The sequence below is a fragment of the Osmerus mordax genome, chromosome 3 (assembly GCF_038355195.1).
Source record: "Osmerus mordax isolate fOsmMor3 chromosome 3, fOsmMor3.pri, whole genome shotgun sequence".
Taxonomy (NCBI): domain Eukaryota; kingdom Metazoa; phylum Chordata; class Actinopteri; order Osmeriformes; family Osmeridae; genus Osmerus; species Osmerus mordax.
In genome coordinates this window covers 20,567,589-20,588,080 of record NC_090052.1, presented here as the reverse complement: position 1 = coordinate 20,588,080, position 20,492 = coordinate 20,567,589, and the positions used below count along the sequence as shown (strand labels likewise).

General features: G+C 48.3%; 2 protein-coding genes across 5 annotated transcripts; one reads left to right on the top strand and one right to left on the bottom strand.

The window, feature by feature from the left end:
* Positions 1–1,217: 1,217 nt before the first annotated feature.
* On the bottom strand, positions 1,218–5,069 carry 42sp43 (P43 5S RNA-binding protein). 3 transcript variants are annotated; one of them, XM_067232837.1, is made up of 9 exons: positions 4,905–5,069; positions 4,684–4,784; positions 4,505–4,601; positions 4,297–4,385; positions 3,857–3,930; positions 3,614–3,694; positions 2,688–2,917; positions 2,009–2,062; positions 1,218–1,677 (listed from the first exon to the last, which is right to left on the bottom strand). In XM_067232837.1, exons 1-9 carry the CDS (start codon positions 5,034–5,036, stop codon positions 1,414–1,416), a joined length of 1,122 nt encoding a protein of 373 aa, XP_067088938.1. In that variant the 5' UTR covers positions 5,037–5,069; the 3' UTR covers positions 1,218–1,413. The 3 variants fall into 3 exon arrangements, with proteins under 3 accessions (XP_067088938.1, XP_067088939.1, XP_067088940.1); XM_067232838.1 differs by having other exon boundaries at positions 2,754–2,917; XM_067232839.1 differs by lacking the exon at positions 2,688–2,917.
* Positions 5,070–6,819: 1,750 nt separating this feature from the next.
* Positions 6,820–19,931, top strand: LOC136940621 (disintegrin and metalloproteinase domain-containing protein 11-like). 2 transcript variants are annotated; one of them, XM_067232835.1, is made up of 26 exons: positions 6,820–6,895; positions 7,331–7,527; positions 9,356–9,432; positions 10,120–10,186; positions 11,627–11,709; positions 11,850–11,913; positions 12,054–12,114; positions 12,337–12,521; positions 12,605–12,676; positions 12,851–13,017; positions 13,152–13,236; positions 13,334–13,424; positions 13,690–13,741; positions 14,465–14,564; positions 14,900–14,971; positions 15,091–15,183; positions 15,364–15,444; positions 15,534–15,584; positions 15,701–15,764; positions 15,919–16,024; positions 16,117–16,236; positions 16,382–16,550; positions 16,653–16,764; positions 17,728–17,818; positions 19,352–19,369; positions 19,679–19,803. In XM_067232835.1, exons 1-26 carry the CDS (start codon positions 6,838–6,840, stop codon positions 19,692–19,694), a joined length of 2,352 nt encoding a protein of 783 aa, XP_067088936.1. In that variant the 5' UTR covers positions 6,820–6,837; the 3' UTR covers positions 19,695–19,803. The 2 variants fall into 2 exon arrangements, with proteins under 2 accessions (XP_067088936.1, XP_067088935.1); XM_067232834.1 differs by lacking the exon at positions 17,728–17,818 and having other exon boundaries at positions 19,679–19,931.
* Positions 19,932–20,492: the final 561 nt, after the last annotated feature.

Below are 20,492 nucleotides of genomic sequence, written 5' to 3'. Positions count from 1 at the left end.
TGGTTAAAGTAGGATTTTATTGGTGTGAGATCAAAACACTGTAGAACTGTGCACTTGTGAGCCTTGATGTTCCACTATACTTTCTACATGCACCATTTGTATGTCATTTTGGATAAAAACATCTGCCTAATGAATACAAATAAATATAAATATATCTAATATAAAATGAGATAAGGTGTGTGCATATAGGGGTTAATAAAGTGTGCAGGTGCCTGGCAGACAGTGCTTTGGTGGTTGACCCAATTGTCAATGTCCAGTGTGATAGTCTCAAGGCTTAACTAAACAATCCTTTCATATTAACTGACAAGTGGATTTAACAGGTGAAATCAATAAGGCATCCAAGTTTCCACTGGGTCAGTCTATTTCATAAAACCAATATTCATTCTGTGGTGGACAAGTAAGCCTCATGTGAGGTCCCCTAAACCATTTAACCCATTGGTCTACAACCCTGGTCCTCAAGGGACTGTCCTGTATGTTGCCCTGCCCCAACACACCTGATTCAAGTGAATTGGTCGTTATCAGAGCTTGATAACCCTTCTGAAACAGGGATTTCCAATCCTGCAGTCTGTTGGTTTTTGCGTCAACCCCACAACCAGCTAATTACAATCAGGTGTGCTAGGCTGGAGAGCCCTGATCTAGAACAAGCATGACTGTGGAACCTAAAGAACACTGATTTCTTTCCCGTCTTCCATGCTGTGTAGTGTCTTGCACCATAGGGATGAGTAGAAAGCAATACGGACAATGAAAAGGGAACAAATTGCAGGGATCTGATTACATTGAAATCAATCATTGTAGAAATACTATGGAAGTCAGGGTGAGATTTTAAGGGTACTTGGCCATCAACTCACACCAGCTGATGTGAAGGATGACCTTTCAGGGTGACCACAGGGACAAAGCTGGACCCAGTCATTCACTTCCAAGTATCTTAACCCAGCCAGCACTGAGCTTGAAACTCAACATGGTTCACTGGTCACGTTTACCAGTTCCAACAAAGCACCGCATGCACCCAAGCACATCAAGCCCTGCTCTCTGGCCAACATGCCCTGCTGGTTGAGAGCTTCTGTTGCTCATCTGTTCTGAGTTTAGGAAAATCTCAATACTACGAACTACACCTCAGGAAAACAGCGGATTGACTCGATAAGGAGTGCAAGTTGCTTTACAAATCTCCTGGCCAACCCTCTTCCACATCTCCCCTTCATTAACAAAACCAGAAGACATGAAATTCCCCGACATTTTTATTGGGTCTGATCAAGTCAGGCAGTGAAAAAAACTTAAATTGCTCTTCATACAACACAATATGACCCAATACATTGCTTTAGATACCATAAACAATATGCTTAATTATAAACTTAAATTAAGACGCAACTAAAATGGCAACAATTCTTCTAGATCGTAACTAGGAAACTTTGACCTTTAACCCTTGAGCGGAGCAACAGGGGGTCCCCCAAGTCGAGGGGGTTTGATGCTGAAGAGGTCCCGCAGATTGACCTCTGGGTCTACGTAGTGTGGGATCTTGCGTTCGCTGAAGAGGCCCGAGAGGTCGGCCTCCACCTTGGCCCGTCTGGAGATGTGCATGCGCTGGGTGAAGAGACGCCGTAGGTCCTCCGTCACCAGGGGGAGCTGGTGGTGGCCTTCCAGACGCTTCTGCCAGCCCTTCTTGGAGCGCTGGCTCTTCTGCTGCTCAGAAAACCCACATTACAATTTGTCTTAATTGCGCAACAATTTATCTGCATTGCCATCGATGTTATGACCTGCTAAGGTCAAAGTAATGCTACTGCTCATTTTTATGATGGGCACATCTCCACCCTCACCCAGAAGGGCATTTGAGGGTATTGTAGTCCCTTCAAACCACCAAACAGATCTGAAAAAGCCAGCTTCAAAGAACGGTTCAAGGGACCAATCAAAATCAATATTCCCCTGGACAGACACCGTTGAGCACCCAACAGGTAGGCTCAAGGTTGGCAGAGACACGCGTCACTTCGCCATGGGAGCGACAGAAACCCCTCACCTTCAGTCGGCTGGCGTCTGGGTCGTGGAGGATCATGTGCCTGCACATGCTCTCCTGGGAAGGAGAACAGAAGGAAACATGTAAAGATGGCTAGCCGAGACCCACGGGTTGTACACACAAGTTAAAAAAATGCATCTGAACACAGGAACAAGGATTTAAACGAACGGAACCATTTGAACATAGATTTTGATTGATTAGAAAGTCAGGAGCCTCCTGTCCCATGCAAGGATGCCATTATGAAAGACCTTGTTCAAATGGGTTTCCTAATAAGGCAGCTTTTAAAAGCACAAGCGGCCTGGAGTTTGTTGAAGCCATTAGAGCATGATCCTTCAACAGTGTAGGGCCCCACACTACAGCAGAAGCACTCCATCCTGCACTTACTGTGTTCACTACACAGTGTGACAATTACTAGAATATTTGATGTCCAACATGAACAACTGCAAACACTTGATCGAAAAGCAGAAAATGGCCAAATTACATTCAATTAAGTTAAATCAAAAACCTTTATCCTGTCAATAACAACAATTGGAAACAAATCAAAAAAACAATTTTCAACGTGTTCCGAGGGAGCCGGAGTGGGTAGCCTAGAGGATAACGTGCAAAGGGAACCGCACGTCTTTCAGGGCAGGGGGAGGTGTACCACACCTCCAGAGGCAGGTACAGAGGCACGTAAACATACCCGCATGGCAAAGGTGCGCGGGCAGTCTGGGAAGGAGCAGTGGTACTTGAGGAGCTGTAGGTGCACCTTGCGGATGTGGTGCTGCAGGTTGAAGGTGGTGGAGAAATAGGCCTTGCAGCCTGGGCTTGGACACAGCAGCACAGGCTTCTGCAGGGCGTGAGTTCGCTTGTGTCTCCTCAGGCCATCCTGCTTGTTGAATACCTTCTGACACTGTTTACAGGTGTATGTGGCTGTGGGGGAGGACAATGAGAAGGTCACTAGTGGAGTGGTTCTAATGGTTCAGTCAAGGTGGGAGTACATTTACATGTCGTCCTTTAGCAGACGCTTTTATCCAGAGCGACACAGTAAGTACAGGGACAATCCCCCCGAGGCAAGTAGGGTGAAGTTCCTTGCCCAAGGACACAACGTCATTCGGCAAGGCTGGGAATCGAACCGGCAACCTTCTGATTATTATCCAGATTCCCTAACCGCTCAGCCATCTGACCCCCAGTAATAGACCCCCTGAGTAATAGGATCAAACATGCCTATAACCTACAGTTTTGAAGTTCCTAAACCTAAAATTCCTCCATTAGTGAAAGAGGAACAGAGCCCTTAGTAGTAAATTCATCCATACTACAGGTTATCAATACAGGACGGCAGATTTGAGATCAAACCGACAGTTCAGCTACAGAAACGTGTCAGTGACTCAGTTTGGATGGTAGAGAAACCATCTGAGATGAATAAGAGGAGAAATAAATCACCCTAGATTTGCTCATGTGAAACCACACTGACGTCCTAACAGCCTTTTCCTGGGAGAGAGAAGTTGGCCCAGAAATGCGACACAGTAATAAGTACTTGTGAAACCGTCATCGTGTCAATTTCTGCAACTCCTCCAGAGTTCTCTGCCTGTGCAGTGTGCCTTGAGATAACTGGAGGGGATGATTTACCTGGGTGTTTAGCCATGTGTTTCTGCAGTTTCCCCCAGGTGTTTACAATCATCTGACAGTTCTCTTGTGGGCAGCGGTAACCTGCATAGACTCACAACAGTCGTTCTGTAAATTCAATGCTGTTCACCAATAGCAAACAATTAAAATGGACTGAAATTTTAATAGGATTATACATTCAAGATTACTACAAAGCCCTAAACGGACACATACATTGAGGAAAATTGGCAGAACTCATGGACTAACCTGCGTGGGTCTTCTCGTGGGCTTTGCGAGTAACATGGGAGTCAAATCTGAACATGCAGCCCTCTTTTGAGCATCTGAGGAACAAAACCAATCAGCGTCAAGATTAGCCCTTCCAACTAGCTCGCAAGCGTCTCCCAACTAATCAGTTTCAGGCTTAAAACATTAGGCTAAATCGTGGCGGGTGCTTACAATGGGCCTTGCACTATATGCAATCATTAAATGGTAGTGTGAGGACTCAAAAAAAGCAAAACAAAAGGAAAAAGCATGGTTAAACAGTAATCCAGGGACGGCCCTTTCCTCATTTGACCATTCCTCTACGTCCAGAAAAGGATTACTGCACTCTAAAGTAATGTGTTGCACAGTGTATACTAATACCAGTAGAAAGCCTCACCAATGCCATATTAAATGTAGTACGGAAAACGTGAAAAGCAAAATCTCACTTGAAATTATGGGATGTGCCGTGCACCTTCAAGTGTAGTTTGTACGCCCTCCGTTTCTTGAACGACAACGAGCAGTTTGCAAATTTACACTGAGGATAAAATATTCGATACAAATGCACAATTGGATTAATACATGGAAAAACTCAAAGGATACAGAAAAATTATGTTAAAGCAACACTAGCTGTTGGGCACCATCTTGTGGACGAACCTTAAAATATTTATCCTTTTCTCCGTGGGCATAACGAATGTGCCTCTTCAGATTGTCAGCATTGAAGAAACTCTTCGTACAACTCACGAAAGTACACCTATCAGAAAGAAAGATTTGTTAGATATGCACAACACTAACTACTGTTGAGATTGTTCTTATGCACCCCTACTATAGGTTACCTGAATTGCTTGACCCCGGGGTGCCTGAGAGCGTGGCGGCTCAGGTGAGATTTCCTTGAGAATCGACGCCCGCAACCTTCCACCTTACATTGAACGGGTTTCTGAGACAATAAGGGTGTTGTACATAAGGCTCACCAAACTACAACCAAAACCACAACTCAACCACAGTATATTGCTAAACGCAACAGCCCAAACTAAGATAAGCAAATTGCAAACAATACCGCTCCCGTGTGCACTGTTTGATGCTCTTCAAGGCGCCATTCCCGAGTGAACGTGGCGCCACAGTCTGCATGTGTACAATTGAAAAGCTGTAGAGGAGCAACGTCCAGTTTTTCAGCGCACAACCCGTTCATACTATCGATTTTAATGCTGGATTTAATTAACTAGTGTGTATTCCTTCAAATGTACTGTTTAAGCAGGCTGCCCCACATAATAACTGTTTTTATGGCCTCTGAGGTTTAATTAGGTGATTTATTGACCACCACCTGTGTATAATTGAGGTAGGCGTGACCAAATGTTTTAGTCGAATTGAACTCTAAAAAGCTGTAGTTCATTCATTTTCACGATAGAGGGTGGTGTGCCTCTCTATTACAGCTTATAGCCTACGTGTGCAACTGTGACAATAATATTAGTGAAGTGACAAGTGAAAATATATTATAAACATAGAGGGAATCCACTGATTCAAGAGCTAAATAGCAGAAACATTAACAGTAATCAATGTGAACATGAATACATTAGTAGTCTACATGAATAGGCAGAATTTGATTGGTTCATCTATTTCATTTGTGTTAGCAAGTGACCCTCAAAATGACTGACTTTGCCTTCCTTTAAGGATGAGACCCATGTTCCAGTTTTATCTGTTCTATCTGCTTTCAAGATCTTTAGAACACTTTTCTCAGAAGGAGAGTGAAATAACGACTTCACACACAGGTGCTCAGACAGTGAGGTTTCTTGGCACAGAGATAAATGAGTTTCTGGGAGAAAGCTCCTTGCTTTTCGGAGGGGTATGAAAAATTCATTGAGGGCCGTCAGACTGCCCCTCCATTATGGAAGTGCAGTAGCCAGCCTCCGTTTCCACGGTTCACACTGGCTTCAACGGAGCAGAGGAAACCAGAGACCACTCTTCTGTCCAAGGCAGACCCCACACATCTATGCCTGGTCTCTGCTAATGCTCCTGGACTATAGTATTTTATGACCACGTCTTGGAGTCATTGAATCTCAGTCAATCTCTTGTGTGGGAAAGCCATGGGTAAGCATCTCCAGTCATCGGTTATATTACAACAGAGGAAGGGGAAGAGGGAGAGAGCCTGCCCAGTTTACATTTACTGAACATGAGAACTTGGACCTTAAGGTTACACTTTACTGTCCAGTTCCCATATATGGCCTCCACATGGATTCTTGTTATTGTGGATACCGTAACAGCAGTGGGAGAAACAAGACTGGATTAGTCACATTCAACTCTTAAGGTATATAGGGTAGCCAATCCTGCACGTTGACAATTTCTAAGGAGCATATTGATTTCTTGTGTGGTCTAGGTTTAAGTCTGGTGCATTATGGAAAATTCATGAACACAGTTTTGTGTGATTCTTGTTCTTATTCTTGATCCAGGTTGTCGCATTATCGCGCTTCCAACCTGTGCAGAGAACTGCATGGCAACGGGAGGATGCTTGGCAATAGCTAAGGGAGGGTTCCACTGTCCCACGTGCCCTCCTCACCGCATACCCTGTTCAATTTCTATCCACTGTTTCCGCATACCGCAGATTCGCACAGACTCACATACACGTTGAGACAGACTAACACACGTACAATGCTACAGGAATCATGCGTACGTGCACACATTTCCCCATTCAAACAATTATGCGCATTCCATCGGCTGATCAATAGTTTATTGATTGGCTCAGCTAAGAGTTTTTTGTTGTTGTTGTTGTTGTAGATTTTGATATCAAATTCAAATGTTGAGAGGCTGCCTGACTACCATTGACGAGACAGAACTAGGCTAATTCCGAGAAGGAAGATGAGAGGACTCTACTCAGATGTGTAACAGGCTCGGGCGATGTTTTTTTTGCTACAATCTGCTCCTCGTCGATTTTCAATCGTCTGCAATTTTTACATTAAAACGCTCTCGATGTTAATCCGAAGGAATATGTGAAGATCATGCTGGCGGTGTGGTGCTTGGTCTTTGCTGCAGTGGGCGAGAGGCTGGTCGTTTCAGGTAAGATAAGGGATGGGTAATGCCAACATTAGCCAAGTGTAGAAACGGAACGCCTTTTTATATCCAACTTCACCCAGAAGGCTGTGCTGTAGTTTAGACCTATGTCGTCAAATTGTGCACCTGCAATCACTTTTTATTCTGTGGTCTACACTTACAATGTAGGTGCTGGGTGCCAAGCCCGTAGACTGTGCCCCTTACCCGTCAGCACAACCGATGCAGCAGATTTGCTGCATCAACACATTTTAACCGCAGCGCCTACTGCCATCCAGACTATATGCACGTTTCTCTTTGCCCGTACACGTCTTTTCCAATACCCTTATAAGTCACTAATCGTATATCGCTCACAAATAAATCATAGTTCAGTTCGTAAGCTAATGAGTTAAAGACTTGAGTCGCTAGAGTAGACCTAACTCCTCTAACTGACGCGCGTTACAGGCGGCGTAAGGGATTTTGCGCGGGATGCAGGTGTGTGGGATTGGTTCCCGCTTGTGGAACGGGGAGACGGCAGCGACAGTGCGGCCGAAGTTACCTATCCAAAGCGGCTGCTGCAGCAGATGAAGTCGGGGAAGGAAATGGCCCACGGCTATTTGAGTACCAGAGCGAAGAACAGCAGCGGAGGAGGAGACACGTCGGTAAGTTTCATCAATCATATATCCCCAGTTACAGATCATTTTCAAAGAAAAACGGTTTTGTTTTAATTTCAATGTTTCTTTCAGACCCAGTTAAGACCCACTTATTTGCAACTTTGTTGCACCCCTTGTGGTTGGAAACCATTGCTAGACTCAGGGCCTATTCCCTATTTTCAGTTATCAAACCTCGATGTGAGACACTGCCTTTCCTTTGAGAAGTCTACACTATCTAAGACTTGAATCCCTCTGACCTGCTTTCTACACTCACAAAGCTGCATGCACCATTGCAACACATTGGAGAGCTGAAACAGAGTGTGTGTGTGTGTTTAGCTGTGTTCACTGCCTCATGATAAAACGAGGCCCTAAATGAAATATTCACGTATCACGTCCGATGATCCTCCTTCCTTGTGAAGCTATGGACTCCTCCATTATTCAATGGTGTGTTGAAGTATGTCCCCATTAATATAGAAACAGGCCCGTATGAGAAGTGTAGTATGGGCCAGAACTCCTGGTCACGTTTCCCATTCTCTCTCTCTCTCTCTCTCTCTCTCTCTCTCTCTCTCTCTCTCTCTCTCTCTCTCTCTCTCTCTCTCTCTCTGTCTGTGTCTGTCTGTCTGTCTCTCTCTCTGTCTCAGTTTTTCTCTCACTGTCACACTCTCTCTCTCTGTCTCTCTGTCTCAGTTTTTCTCTCTCACTGTCACTCTCTCACTGTCACTCTCTCTCTCTCTCTCTCTCTCTCTCTCTCTCTCTCTGTGTCTGTCTCTCTCTCTGTCTCAGTTTGTCTCTCTCACTGTCACTCTATGTCCTCTCGTTGCTGACTGGGTTGTGGAGGGAGAGTGTGTGCTGGGTGAGAGCAGGTGCTGCTGGAGTTAGAAAACCAGCACAGATGGTTTCCTCTGGTTTGAGAAGCCAAGCTTCTCACTTGAAAAACAGGCATGCTCTGATTAGGCTGCTTGAATCAACCTGCTGTGTGATTTTATTGAAATATTAAAATCTCTCAACGTAGAGTGACTTATCACAGGAGCGACACTTGCCCATTCAAATTGTAATATGTTATTATTATGACTATAACCTACACTGGGAGAACTGCCACACGCCACCATCTCCAGTGTATCCCAGGCAAGCCAAACAACCTGTGTTGTGTAACTGCAGCTGAGCCGAGTAGTGTGGAGTCACTGGAGGAGATGATTGGTCAGAATGGTCCGTTGGTCTTGTCTAACAGGAGACCCAGTGATGCAGCCCCTGCGGTCAGACTCAGGGAGGGGCGAGGCTGCCCCAGTGCTGCCACTGTGTGCTGATGGAGACAGTGTTTGGTGTGCAGTAGATCTGTACCTGACTGGAAAGCCTCTCTGTGCTTCACCCTCCTCGAACTTGTCAGGGGTTTGGCTGTCACCCAGGCAGGACTTCACACCAGCTTCCCTCTATCAACCCTGCCTCATTCTCTATCCATCTCTATCGGAGAAATCAAACTCAGTCCTTATAGAGCATCAAGTAGGCCTGCAGAAATGATCTCAATCGATAGACATTTATCATTCGCTCCCTTTCGTTTGTTAAATTATCTTATGTAAGCAGGAATCAATATAAGCTGCAGAATGCTAGTTGAATATGCATTTGAACGTCTCCTTGGATAAAAGTCTGCTAAATGGATCCGAGGTCAAATCTGCATGCAGAAGCCATGACTTCCTTCCTCCTTTTACGGGTCCTGTAGGAACCTTCCTCCTGTGCCGCCCTTCCTGAAGGAATGCCCCATCCGGCATAATTGGATTGGTCTAATCAAGATATTGTAATTAGCAAAGCCATTTCAGATCAGACATCCGTCTTCCTGTTTCAGACCGTCCATGTGGCCCACAGCAGTTTCCAGGTGGCAGCCTTTGGACTCACCTTCACACTGGACCTCGAGCTAAACCAGTCAGTACCATCGCTATGACTCTCACTAGTCACTAGATGAGATTAGATAGACTGTGTCATCGTGTTCTTTTGCCTTGTTCCTCAGGATAGATAAAAAAAAGAAAAGAAAATGGTGTTCAGTATCTATTTGCTTAATCACCATACACGTCCACATTAGCCTGTCCTTAACTGCTTCCATTAGAGAGCACTCGTATCCCCTTGATTATGCTGCATGAGCAGATGTGTACAGTACTAGGGCAAGAGGCACACACTCGCCGCCACACACACATTTACAAACATACCCACGCAGTGCAGCCAACGCAGGAGAGTGGAATGAGAGTGGCCTGGATGATTAGGATTTCACTATTCATGAGCTTCCAGAGCTGAACCACTTCCCCTCAGCGAGTCAACAGAACATTCATCCTTTATACACTGCATGTATTACAGATGCACAGGGACTGTATTCTCGTATTGTAGCCTGACAGTATGTGGGTTCCCAACACATGCGTCTGTGTTAATACTGTACTATATTCACACAAAAATGCCTTTTGTGGGAGTGATTTATAAAGGTTCACTAGAGTCAGGGTTTGACTGTGTTGTGTTTCACCCTTAATATAAGACCTTGATGTTGCGTGTGCCTGCCGATTGTGTGTGGAAAGTTGTTTTTAAAGATGTTTGTCTCACAGTATCTCTTTGTTGTCGCTCCAGTCAGTTCTTGTCTTCAGAATATGTGGAGCGACACTTTGACCACGACGGCAGGCCCTCCCAGTCTCTGGTAAGTTGGTGTGATTGTGTATGTACAGTATGTGAGTGTGTGTATGTACAGGATGTGAGTGTGTGTATGTACAGGATGTCAGTGTGTGTGTGAAAGGAGACAAAGCTATGGGATACAATGTGTGTGTGTGCAGTACATCATACAGTAGATGTCCAGTAAATAGATTTCTCCTGCCTCTGTAAAATCCAAGTGGTCCATTCTGTTCCGTGCAGTTATCAGATGAGAATATAATTAGTCGACAGGTTGTGCAGATGCCCCTAGCTTGAAGAAAATGGAACTTCCATGCCTAGTTGGTTTTGACGATAGACTGGAGGAGTGTCACTGCCTCCTCGACCTAGAGCTAGTGGGGAAGACAGTGTTTTATCTTCTCTCATTGAAATAAACGTGCTACTAGCTTCCCCCACCCCCCCCACCCAACTCTTCGTACTCCCCATCCCCACCCACGCATTCCCTACCATGCCTCAGCCCTTGGAGCCAATCAGAAGCTTGTTCCCATGGCAACGAGTCCGCTCTGTGGTGTCATTAAGTTCTTGGCAGAGTAGAGAATGAAAGAAGACATAGAGGGGGAGAGATAGCAGGAGAGAGAGAGAGAGAGAGAGAGAGAGAGAGAGAATGGTAACCGGGACTGAAATGAAATGCCGGTCAACTCCAAGACTAGAGTTGGCATCTCTGTCTGTGTGTGTGTGTGTGTGTCTGTATGTGTCTCTATGTGTGTGTGTCTATTTGTATGTGTGTGTGTGTCTGTGCCTCCACATCAGGGTGCATCCCTGTAAGTGTGTGCAGGCTTGCAGACAGTTGGTCTCTTCCAGGAGCCGTGAGTGGGAGGACTGGCCGGCAGGCTGGTGAAGCAGCCATCAGGCTAGATCCTGTCGCCTCTAGTCTCTCAGACATACCAGGGCCTCTTCTGGCTCAGCTGGCTGCTCATTCCACGCCTCACAAGCCCTCCATTTACAGCTAGGCAAGGTTCCAGTCTGTTCATTTCATTTTTGGTTCAGAATCAAACTCTTAAGAAGGGAACATCAGTGCACCATAATGGGAGTTGCCCAGGGTCTTGTGTCTATCTCCTTATGTGCATGGTTAGTGTGCAAGGTTAGTGTGCAAGGTTAGTGTGCAAGGTTAGTGTGCAAGGTTAGTGTGCAATTCCATGGTATGCGCGCTGAGATGGCATCTCACATGTTCACTTATTTAAAAGCTTCCTGTGCCGTGAAGCCATTGTCAGTGGAGCACACTAGAGTATAGCTGAGCCACAGGACAAGTAGGTCACTGACTGCAATAGCAGCCGTAATGGAGAGAGTGAAAGAGAGAGAGACATATCGAAAAGAAAACGAGGAAACGAAGTTAACAGAGCCTGTATGAGCCAGATCACCGTGTGGGTCCCCCCCCCCCAAGGAGGAGGTGTTGGTTAGTGTGAGACGTGGTATGTGATGTGTGTCTCCACAGGGAGGGGAACACTGCTACTACCAGGGGAGGCTGCGAGGTCTGCCCGAGTCCTGGGCTGCCCTCTCCACCTGCCATGGCCTGCGGTGAGTCTGCTCGCCGGACCCACCCTGACAGGGCACCAGCTAGGCCTTTCACAAGCCCTGTTTGGTTCCTTGACCAAACTGTATCAGACTGGTCTACTTGTTGACATGCTGGTTGTTTGATTGCGACTCTCTGCCCACAGTGGGATGTTCTCAGATGGGATGTTCTCCTATGGGATTGAGCCTGTTCTCAACGGGAGCAGTCAGGTGAGTGATTGGTTTAGACGGCAGCCAGCCATGGAGGATCCATACCTCTTTGTCATCAGTCACAGTATCAATCGGCTTTGAAGGCGAGCTGTGTTTCCCTACCGACGTCTCATCTCCTTCCTGGGTTTCCTCTACCGTAGGACGATGGAGCTCACCTCATCCACAGGATGCCTGATGTGAGACTGTCTCCTGACTGTCCAGGTGGGCCACGACAGCCAGCACACCTCCCTATACCTGCTCTCTCTCTCTCTCTCTCTCTCTCTCTCTCTCTCTCTCTCTCTCTCTCTCTCTCTCTCTCTCTCTCTCTGTCTCTCTCTCTCTCTCTCTCTCTCTCTCTCTCTCTCTCTAGAAACTACCGACTCTCTTACCCGTTAGCCGAAGCAGGCTAACCCTCACCCGTTCTGTGTGTTATTGTTTCTTCAGATTGCACAGAGGGCAGTGAGGGGGTTAGTGTGGGGGGTGAGGATGGTGCTGGTGATGAAGCAGGCCAGGTGGAGCAGCGGGGGGGCCCGGGGGCCCTGAAGCGCTCTAAGAGGCAGGTGCGCAGGCCCACCGTGCAGACGGAGACCAAATACATAGAGCTGATGGTGGTCAACGACTATGAAATGGTGAGTTGCCGCTCTAATACCCGCTGCTTGCTTGCGTGCGTGCGTGTGTGTGCCTCGTGTCATTGTTTACCATGTGTCTGCAGTTTGTGCAGCTGCGCCGGTCCACCACCCAGACCAGGAACTTTGCCAAAGCAGTGGTCAACATGGCGGACGCGGTAAGATAATACTCACCTTCTCCCCTCAGGGTTAACCCTGGGGTCAGTGTTTCAAGCCGCAAAAAAGTCTCCTACTAGTCACCGTTAAATCCTTTTTGGTTCAAACCAGCATGTCCGTGGCTGTAAGATGTGCGGCTGTCATGGTTTGCTAGTGGGCGTATTTTCGGATTCCAGATCTACAAGGAGCAGCTCAACACTCGCATTGTCCTGGTTGCCATGGAGACCTGGTCCTCTGCAAACATGGTGTCAGTGGTGGCGGACCCCTTGACGACGCTGCAGAACTTCATGAAGTACAGGAGGGAGAGCATCAAGGAGCAGAGCGACGCCGTGCACCTCTTCTCGTAAGGGCGTGCTTCCTCTCCTCGTGGCCTCTTACAGGCAGAGTAATACACGTTCGCGCCGGCCGTCAGCAGATTTGACTGTGGGCGCTCGGGTGTTCAACAGGGCCCATTGTCGTTCCTTTTGTGCCCTCCAGGGGGCGTACGTTCCAGAGCAGCCGCAGTGGCACTGCCTACACCGGCGGGGTGTGCTCTCCGGCCAGGGGAGGGGGCATCAACGAGGTGAGGACAGCCACCATGAACTAGCCACGTCTTCCATTTCCATTCGCCAGGGTGTGTTTGGTTCCTGATGCCGTGCGTAACTCTGTGTGACTTCCAGTACGGGAACGTGGGCTCCATGGCCATAACTCTGTGCCAGAGTCTGGGCCAGAACATCGGGATGAGGTGGAACAACGCACGCAACTCTGCAGGTGAGGACCGGGTGGAGAGGAGAGAGAGGTGGATGGAGGAGGGTGAGCGACAAGAGAGTCGTTCACACTATTGCCCTCCACACTGCTAACCTCTCCGCGGAATAGAGTCGAGGTTTCATCACAAGACATCGTCTTGTTCCTAAATTGAGAAAAAAAACAAAATTAGATAACAACCAGCCATCTTACGCTAAGCTCTACAAACACCCCTCCCTCCCCACCCCTCTCTGTTTCTCTTCCACCCCCCTACCTCTCTCTCCTCTCCCAGGCGACTGCAGGTGCCCTGATGCTTGGCTGGGCTGTATCATGGAAGACACGGGGTGAGGCTTGAGAAAGACACGGCCGTCCCTGCCGAAGCGCACTGCTGCCTTCACATTGACATTCACACCGTGCACCCAGTGGACCTGGGAACTCCACCAGCTCACTCTCACTTCAGTGTTGTTTGTGCCATTCAGTTCGCTCAATTAGATACTCTAAAAGCAGCAACACATCGACTCACCAAAGACTAGTGCCGCCTAGGTTGTTTTGACGGGTAGTCAGCACTTTATTTGCCAAGGAAATCTGGATAATTGCAGTCATCAGTTATTCTTTTGCTGAAACACCATACAGCACTCAGCTGGAGTCAAGATGATTTTGTGTTTGACCATTAAGACATTTGGGGTGGGGGAAAGAAAAGGAGCAGTAAGCACCATGACAGCTTTTAGTTGGCTTTGACTGTGTGCCAGATGGTGCAATACTTCAGTTTTAGTCATGTGCTAGCAGAGATTATGTTCTGATTCTTCAGCTGCCAGATGGGAAAATTACATCTCAAATCTTGTGAGATATATTTTGAATTCTCTCTCTCTCTCTCTCTCTCTCTCTCTCTCTCTCTCTCTCTCTCTCTCTCTCTCTCTCTCTCTCTCTCTCTCTGTCTGTCTGTCTGTCTGTCTGTCTGTCTGTCTGTCTCTCTCTCTCTCTCTCTCTCTCTCTCTCTCTCTCTCTCTCTTGTCTCGTTCTCTTTTCTTCCTCTCTGTGTCGTCGTGCGTGTGGATGTGCACCTACAGTTACTACCTACCCCGCAAGTTCTCTCGCTGTAGTGTCGATGAGTACACCCAGTTCCTACTGCAGGGGGGCGGTAGCTGCCTCTTCAACAAGCCCAGCAAGGTGAGCCTGACATGGGGGTGTGGGAGGCAGCAAGGCCTCCCACACCCCCACTAGAGCAAGCGCAAGCTGCTCTAGTGGGGAGACGAGGAGGCTGAATCCCTCTTGAGTGCTGTTATTTATAGCCAAATTAATTATCCCAATGTCCTAATTTCTCTCAGATCACGTATTTACTCACCGTTCTTTGCCCATCCCCATCATTTCCTTCCTCCGGCCTCCCCTCTATGTTTAATCATTTCTTGTACTCCACCCTCTCCATCTCCTTTGCCTCACGTTCACATCCTCTCATCTCTCCCCCTGTCCTGCAACACTCTGTACCCCCCCCCCCCCCCCTCCAGCTGTTGGACCCTCCGGAGTGCGGGAATGGCTTTGTGGAGCCGGGGGAGGAGTGTGACTGTGGATCTCAGCTGGTGAGTGTATGTCATGGGGGGAATCTCTTCAAGAGATAACCTGCCATCAATCCCCAAGCTCCGACAGGGTGGCCTTAGCAGGGAGCATGCTAATTTGGAATCTGTATTTGTGCTTCCAGGAGTGCGCCCGCAGCGGAGGGCCGTGCTGTAAGAAGTGCACGCTGACCCATGATGCCATGTGCAGTAATGGACTGTGCTGTAGTGGGTGCAGGGTAAGTACCCACCCGTTCACATAGACATATTCACCTCCTCGTTTCAGGCATGGCAGGGTGTTCCTTAAACTCTGGAGCTGGTCGTCTCCACGTGATAAAACGTCTGACTGCCGTCAATCGGTTGGCTCCTGTCTGATGGCTTCTCTAATAATTGTTGTCGTTGTGTCTTCTTGTCCCCAGTATGAATTTAGAGGGGCGGTGTGTCGTGAGGCTGTCAACGACTGTGACATCCCAGAGACCTGCACCGGAGACTCTAGTCAGGTGCTGCACCCCTACTCACAACCGGTTCTAGTGCTTTCTACGAGTGTGTTATATGTCAGAGGCTAACGTCATTTATCATCCCCCTGCAGTGTCCACATAATGTGCATAAACTGGACGGATACATGTGTGACAGCACTCAGGTATTGGTTTGATTTCATGGGTCTGTGTTCTGTTTCACGGAACACAGGATGCTTAGAAGTGTGTCGTGTTCCCTTTTGTCCTATATTTTGATCTTTTGTATCCATCTCTTTGTCAGGGTCGTTGTTATGGAGGTCGATGCAGAACTCGTGATGGCCAGTGCAGAGGACTGTGGGGATACAGTGAGTTCATTTAAGTTCAGTTTAATAAGAAACGCCACACCCTCGCTGGTGAGGATAGAGAATAGGACTTTGGCTACTGCAGTCCTCTGCCCTCTGCTGGTCGGTTGCAGAAGTGCAGGGGGCCATTCCTAACAAGTCGCCGTGTGTTTGTCAGATTCAGCCGACCGCTTCTGTTACGAGAAGCTGAATGCTGAGGGCACAGACAAGGGCAACTGTGGTCTCGGCCCTGAGGGACGGGGGTGGCTGCAGTGCAACAAGCCGTGAGTGTCCCCAGGTCGTACTGTCCCACTGCACTGTGAGCTCTGCTCTGGAAACGATCACCCAGTACATCCCCATGTCCCTCCTCCTGCAGGGATGTGCTGTGCGGCTTCCTGTTTTGCGCCAACATGACGGTGAAGCCAAAGTTTGGGGATTTGCAAGGAGAGGTGACCAGCCTGACTATATATCACCAGAACAAGTACCTGGACTGCCGGTGGGTGGCTTTGCAGACATGCCTGGACACTGAAATACTTACTGTTGAGGCTCGCATAGGACTAAATCATCATGGCATCTGCTATGTGTGGGTCATTATCTGCTCTTATCTACTCTTCTTCTGTGGTGTGTGTGTGTTTGTTCAGAGGCGGCCACGCGCTGCTGGAAGACGGGTCGGACCTGGGCTACGTGGAGGATGGGACGCCCTGCGGCCCCAACATGATGTGTCTGGAGCGCCGCTGCCTGGCCGTGGGCGCCTTCAACTTGAGCACCTGCTCAGGATCCGCCTTCGGACACACCTGCTCCGACCACGGGGTGAGACGAGCCCCCCGCGCTGACAGGAGCTTTCTGCTCCAGACACACACACACACATACACACTCGTAACTATTATCTGTGTGGTTCTCTCCCTCCCTCAGACCTGCAGTAACGAGGTGAAGTGTATCTGTGACCGGGACTACACGGGGAAGGACTGCAGCGTGTTTGACCCCATCCCTGACCCCACCGTCTCTTCCGGCCCAGAGAAGAAAGGTCCATACCATCCCACCCCCCCACTGTCTGTCTGTCAGCCTGGTCTGTCTGTCTATCTGTCTGTCTGTCAGTCTGGTCTGTCTATCTGTCTGCCCTCTCTCAAACCCTCTCATAGTCTGTTCTCCATGGTGTGATATCTTTGTGTTGACAGTGAGTGTAGTAGATCGCACACTGGGTCATGCTCCTTCAAGAGCCTGGTTCAGTTTCTCAGTTATGTCCCGAGGCAAGCAACAACAAGACAGAAAAGAGAGAAAGTTAATCAATAGTTGCATTTCATGATATTTTCTCTGGTCATGGTTTCATGTGGGAGGATCTTAAGTGGGTTGCTGAATGTGTAAGCCATTCAATAGAAGTGTGTGTGTGTGTGTGTGTGTACGTGTGCCCACGTGGTTGTGTGTGTAAGTGTGTCTGAGTTGCTGAGACCCGGCTGCAATCTTCAAATGTCTTCCTTACTTTCTTGCAGTCGGCCAATGACAGAGCAGTTTGACAGTTGCTCTCATAGGGCAAACCCCCCCCCCCCTGAGCACGAGGGGGGTCCCGCTGAAAGAGCAAGAGTGGGGGAATGAGAAAGAAGTAATAAAACCCCTCTTTTTTTCCTGTCGTCTCCCTGACTTCCTGTCGTCTCCCTGACTTCCTGTCGTCTCCCTGACTTCCCTCCGCTCTCCCGCCCGTTCTCCCTCCTCACCCCCATGTGCTGGAACTTCTCCTTTCTTACGCTCTCTCTCTCTCTCTCTCTCTCTCTCTCTCTCTCTCTCTCTCTCTGTCTCTCTCTCTGTGTCTTCAGGTATCTCGTTGGCCTCTCTCTTTCTTCCTGTCTCTGGTTGCCGTGGTGGATGTACAGTGTTGACGCTGTCCTCTGATGTGTGTTCTTGGTGGTGTTGTTTTGTTTCTTCCCCCCTTCCCTCCTCCTCCTCCTCTGCACCTCTACCCCCCCCCCCCCCCCCCCCTCCTTCCTCTGCGCAGGTCCCAGTGGCACCAATATCATAATAGGGTCCATCGCAGGTGCTATTCTCCTGGCAGCTATAGTCCTAGGGGGAACAGGATGGGGATTTAAGTAAGAGTTCTGGCATGCCTCTGTGTACCTGTTTGCTTCTCCCCAAGGCCCCCATTCACACCTCTCCTGAAATACGCCTGCAACTCATCAGCCTGCTGGGGGAGAGAGGAGGGGATGTATCTAACATGCGAACGCTTTAAACGGCGTCGCGTTTTCTAGGATCGGCCGCATCACTTGACCCCCCCTGGACGCAATGTGACCATGAGAGGCGGGGGCCTGATAGGGAAGAACCTGTAGCTTTACCCTGTCTCTCAGTCTGCCTCCCAGTCCCCTAGCTCTTAGTGGAACCGGAAATGACCGCATTGGTACCCTGCCAGGAAACAACTCCAGCTCTGTCTGTAGTTGCTCATCTGAAGCCATGCATGTTTCAGATCTGTTCAGTGAACTGGTGCCTCCTCTGGAGTGGAGTCTATAGTTCCTCTGTTTATAGTCCAGCCTTACCGACCTCTAGACTACCTCACTACCTTCTCAGTCGTGCTCTAGCTGTGCATGCCTGCTCTCTTCTCAGACTCTGACCTAAAAGGATGACCTCCATATCACCCTTCCACCTACTTAAGAGACATAACAAGACATATTAAAGCTACCCAAACTATCTATACCTCTTGAAGCGATGTTACTTTTCTAGAGGAGGTCTAAATGGGGGTCTTTGCTTTTGCAAAGCCCTGTTAATAACCTCTACTCTGGAACTGATTTGGCCATCACTTCTGACAGCGTGGAATCCTTTCAGGGACAGGGGTAAGTGTGTGTGCATGTGTGCATGAGCTGTGATCCCCAGGCAGAGAGCCCTGGGGGAAGGCTGGATGTACCGTAGCAGGGGTCAGGGTTGATGGACGGACCCACCACACACAAGGTGGATGTATGGGAGGGGCCATCCTGGAGGGAGATGGTTGGTGCCATGAAAACAATTTGACCAGCAGCATGTTATGCTATTACACTATATTTTGTTGAATGGAGTATGGTGGCCAGCTGAAATGATGAGATAGAGGGATACCATGAATGAACGCTTGATTGATTGATTGATCGATTGATTAATGCCTTTTCTTTTTTTAACTTGATGTGGCTGTGGTATCAGTGCATCAACGAGGAAAGAAAAGATTATTAACGCTGACCCTACTTCATTTCAGGTCAAAAATAAAGCCCATCAGTTTCTGCACTCAAACTATCAACTCTGGACGTTAGGTTGTTTTGGTGTGAACAGTGCTAGAACACTGGCTACAGTGCTAGAATGCTGGCAACAGTGCTAGAACACTGGCAACAGTGCTAGAACACTGGCTACAGTGCTAGAACACTGGCAACAGTGCTAGAACACTGGCTACAGTGCTAGAACACTGGCAACAGTGCTAGAACACTGGCTACAGTGCTAGAACACTGGCTACAGTGATGGGCTTTATAAAATGACTTCTACTCAAGTCAGTCGCCACAGCCTCTGTTATGAACATTACACTGATGCTGCTGCTGTTATTGTCTCTCCTCTCCTCATGTCTCTCCTCATGTCTCTCCTGCTAACGCTCTCCTGGCTCTCCCTGGACACAGGAACATCCGGAGAGGAAGGTATGAACAAGCTGGGTGCTAACACTGGATGATACCCTACGACCCCCTACCAGACAGACCTCATCCATCCATGGCAACTGACTTACCTCATCCATCCATAGTGTTATTTCCCTGAGGGCAATGTCCCACTGCATGAGTCCATTAACACCTAAGGCTCAGTCTTACCTTACCTTCTAACCTGTCTTATGACCGTTACCTGAAATCCCATCTATCATTCTACATTCTTCCGACATTGCCAGTATCTACAGAATGTCTCTTTTTAATTTAACTTAAAGACCATCTCTCACGCTGCGCTGTATTTCCAAACAGATCTGGCGGCGGATAAGATGCCAGCTCGTCTTTCCCTCTTCATGTCTGTCCCACCTGTCTTCCTCTCACTGTGTCTTTTCCACATCGGAGAAAAGGGGATCAAGAAGTCTTCCACTCCTGTCCTGAAACTGTCAAAAGGATGATAACATACCTTCTCCTGTCCACTTCCTGTCTACTTCCTGTTTTCCCATCTCTCCAAACCCACCCCCTTCTGAGCGTCTGTAGCTCCTCCCAGACACCGCGGTACCAGTCAATCATATCTCAGCTCAGTGGCAGCTGCCAGCGGACCACACACCAGTGCGACTGTGTCTTCACTTCCCTTTCGTTCCGACAGTCTCAAGAAGAACATATCAGTGGTGGACCGATTCAACCAGAGACCTGTCCTTCCAATGTCAGCCTGCCTGCCTAAAAACAAAAACCACAGGTGGGATTGACCGGCCGTGGGATGGGCTATAACCCAGTCCTAAGTAAACAGAGCCAGCTGCTCTGTCTCGGTGAAGAGGACCTGAGGCCAGAGTGGTGGACTGGCCCTGTCAGGGGCCACCACGGATGGCTGATCAGCTGCTAAGCGAAGAGACTGTTCAAACAACAAGGACGGAATTGAAAGGGTGTAGACTACAGGCCCGGTACAGGCCTTTTTCCAAAGATACAATGGAGCTTGGACAATAAATCATTCTTAGCTGATATCAGAATGATTTTGACAGAGAATGAATATACCCGTATATGGTACCTGGGCTGACATGGGGTATGTATTTGTTTATTGTAAGTTAAGTGTTTGGGGGCATTTACCCCTCTCCCCCACACACTAACACAC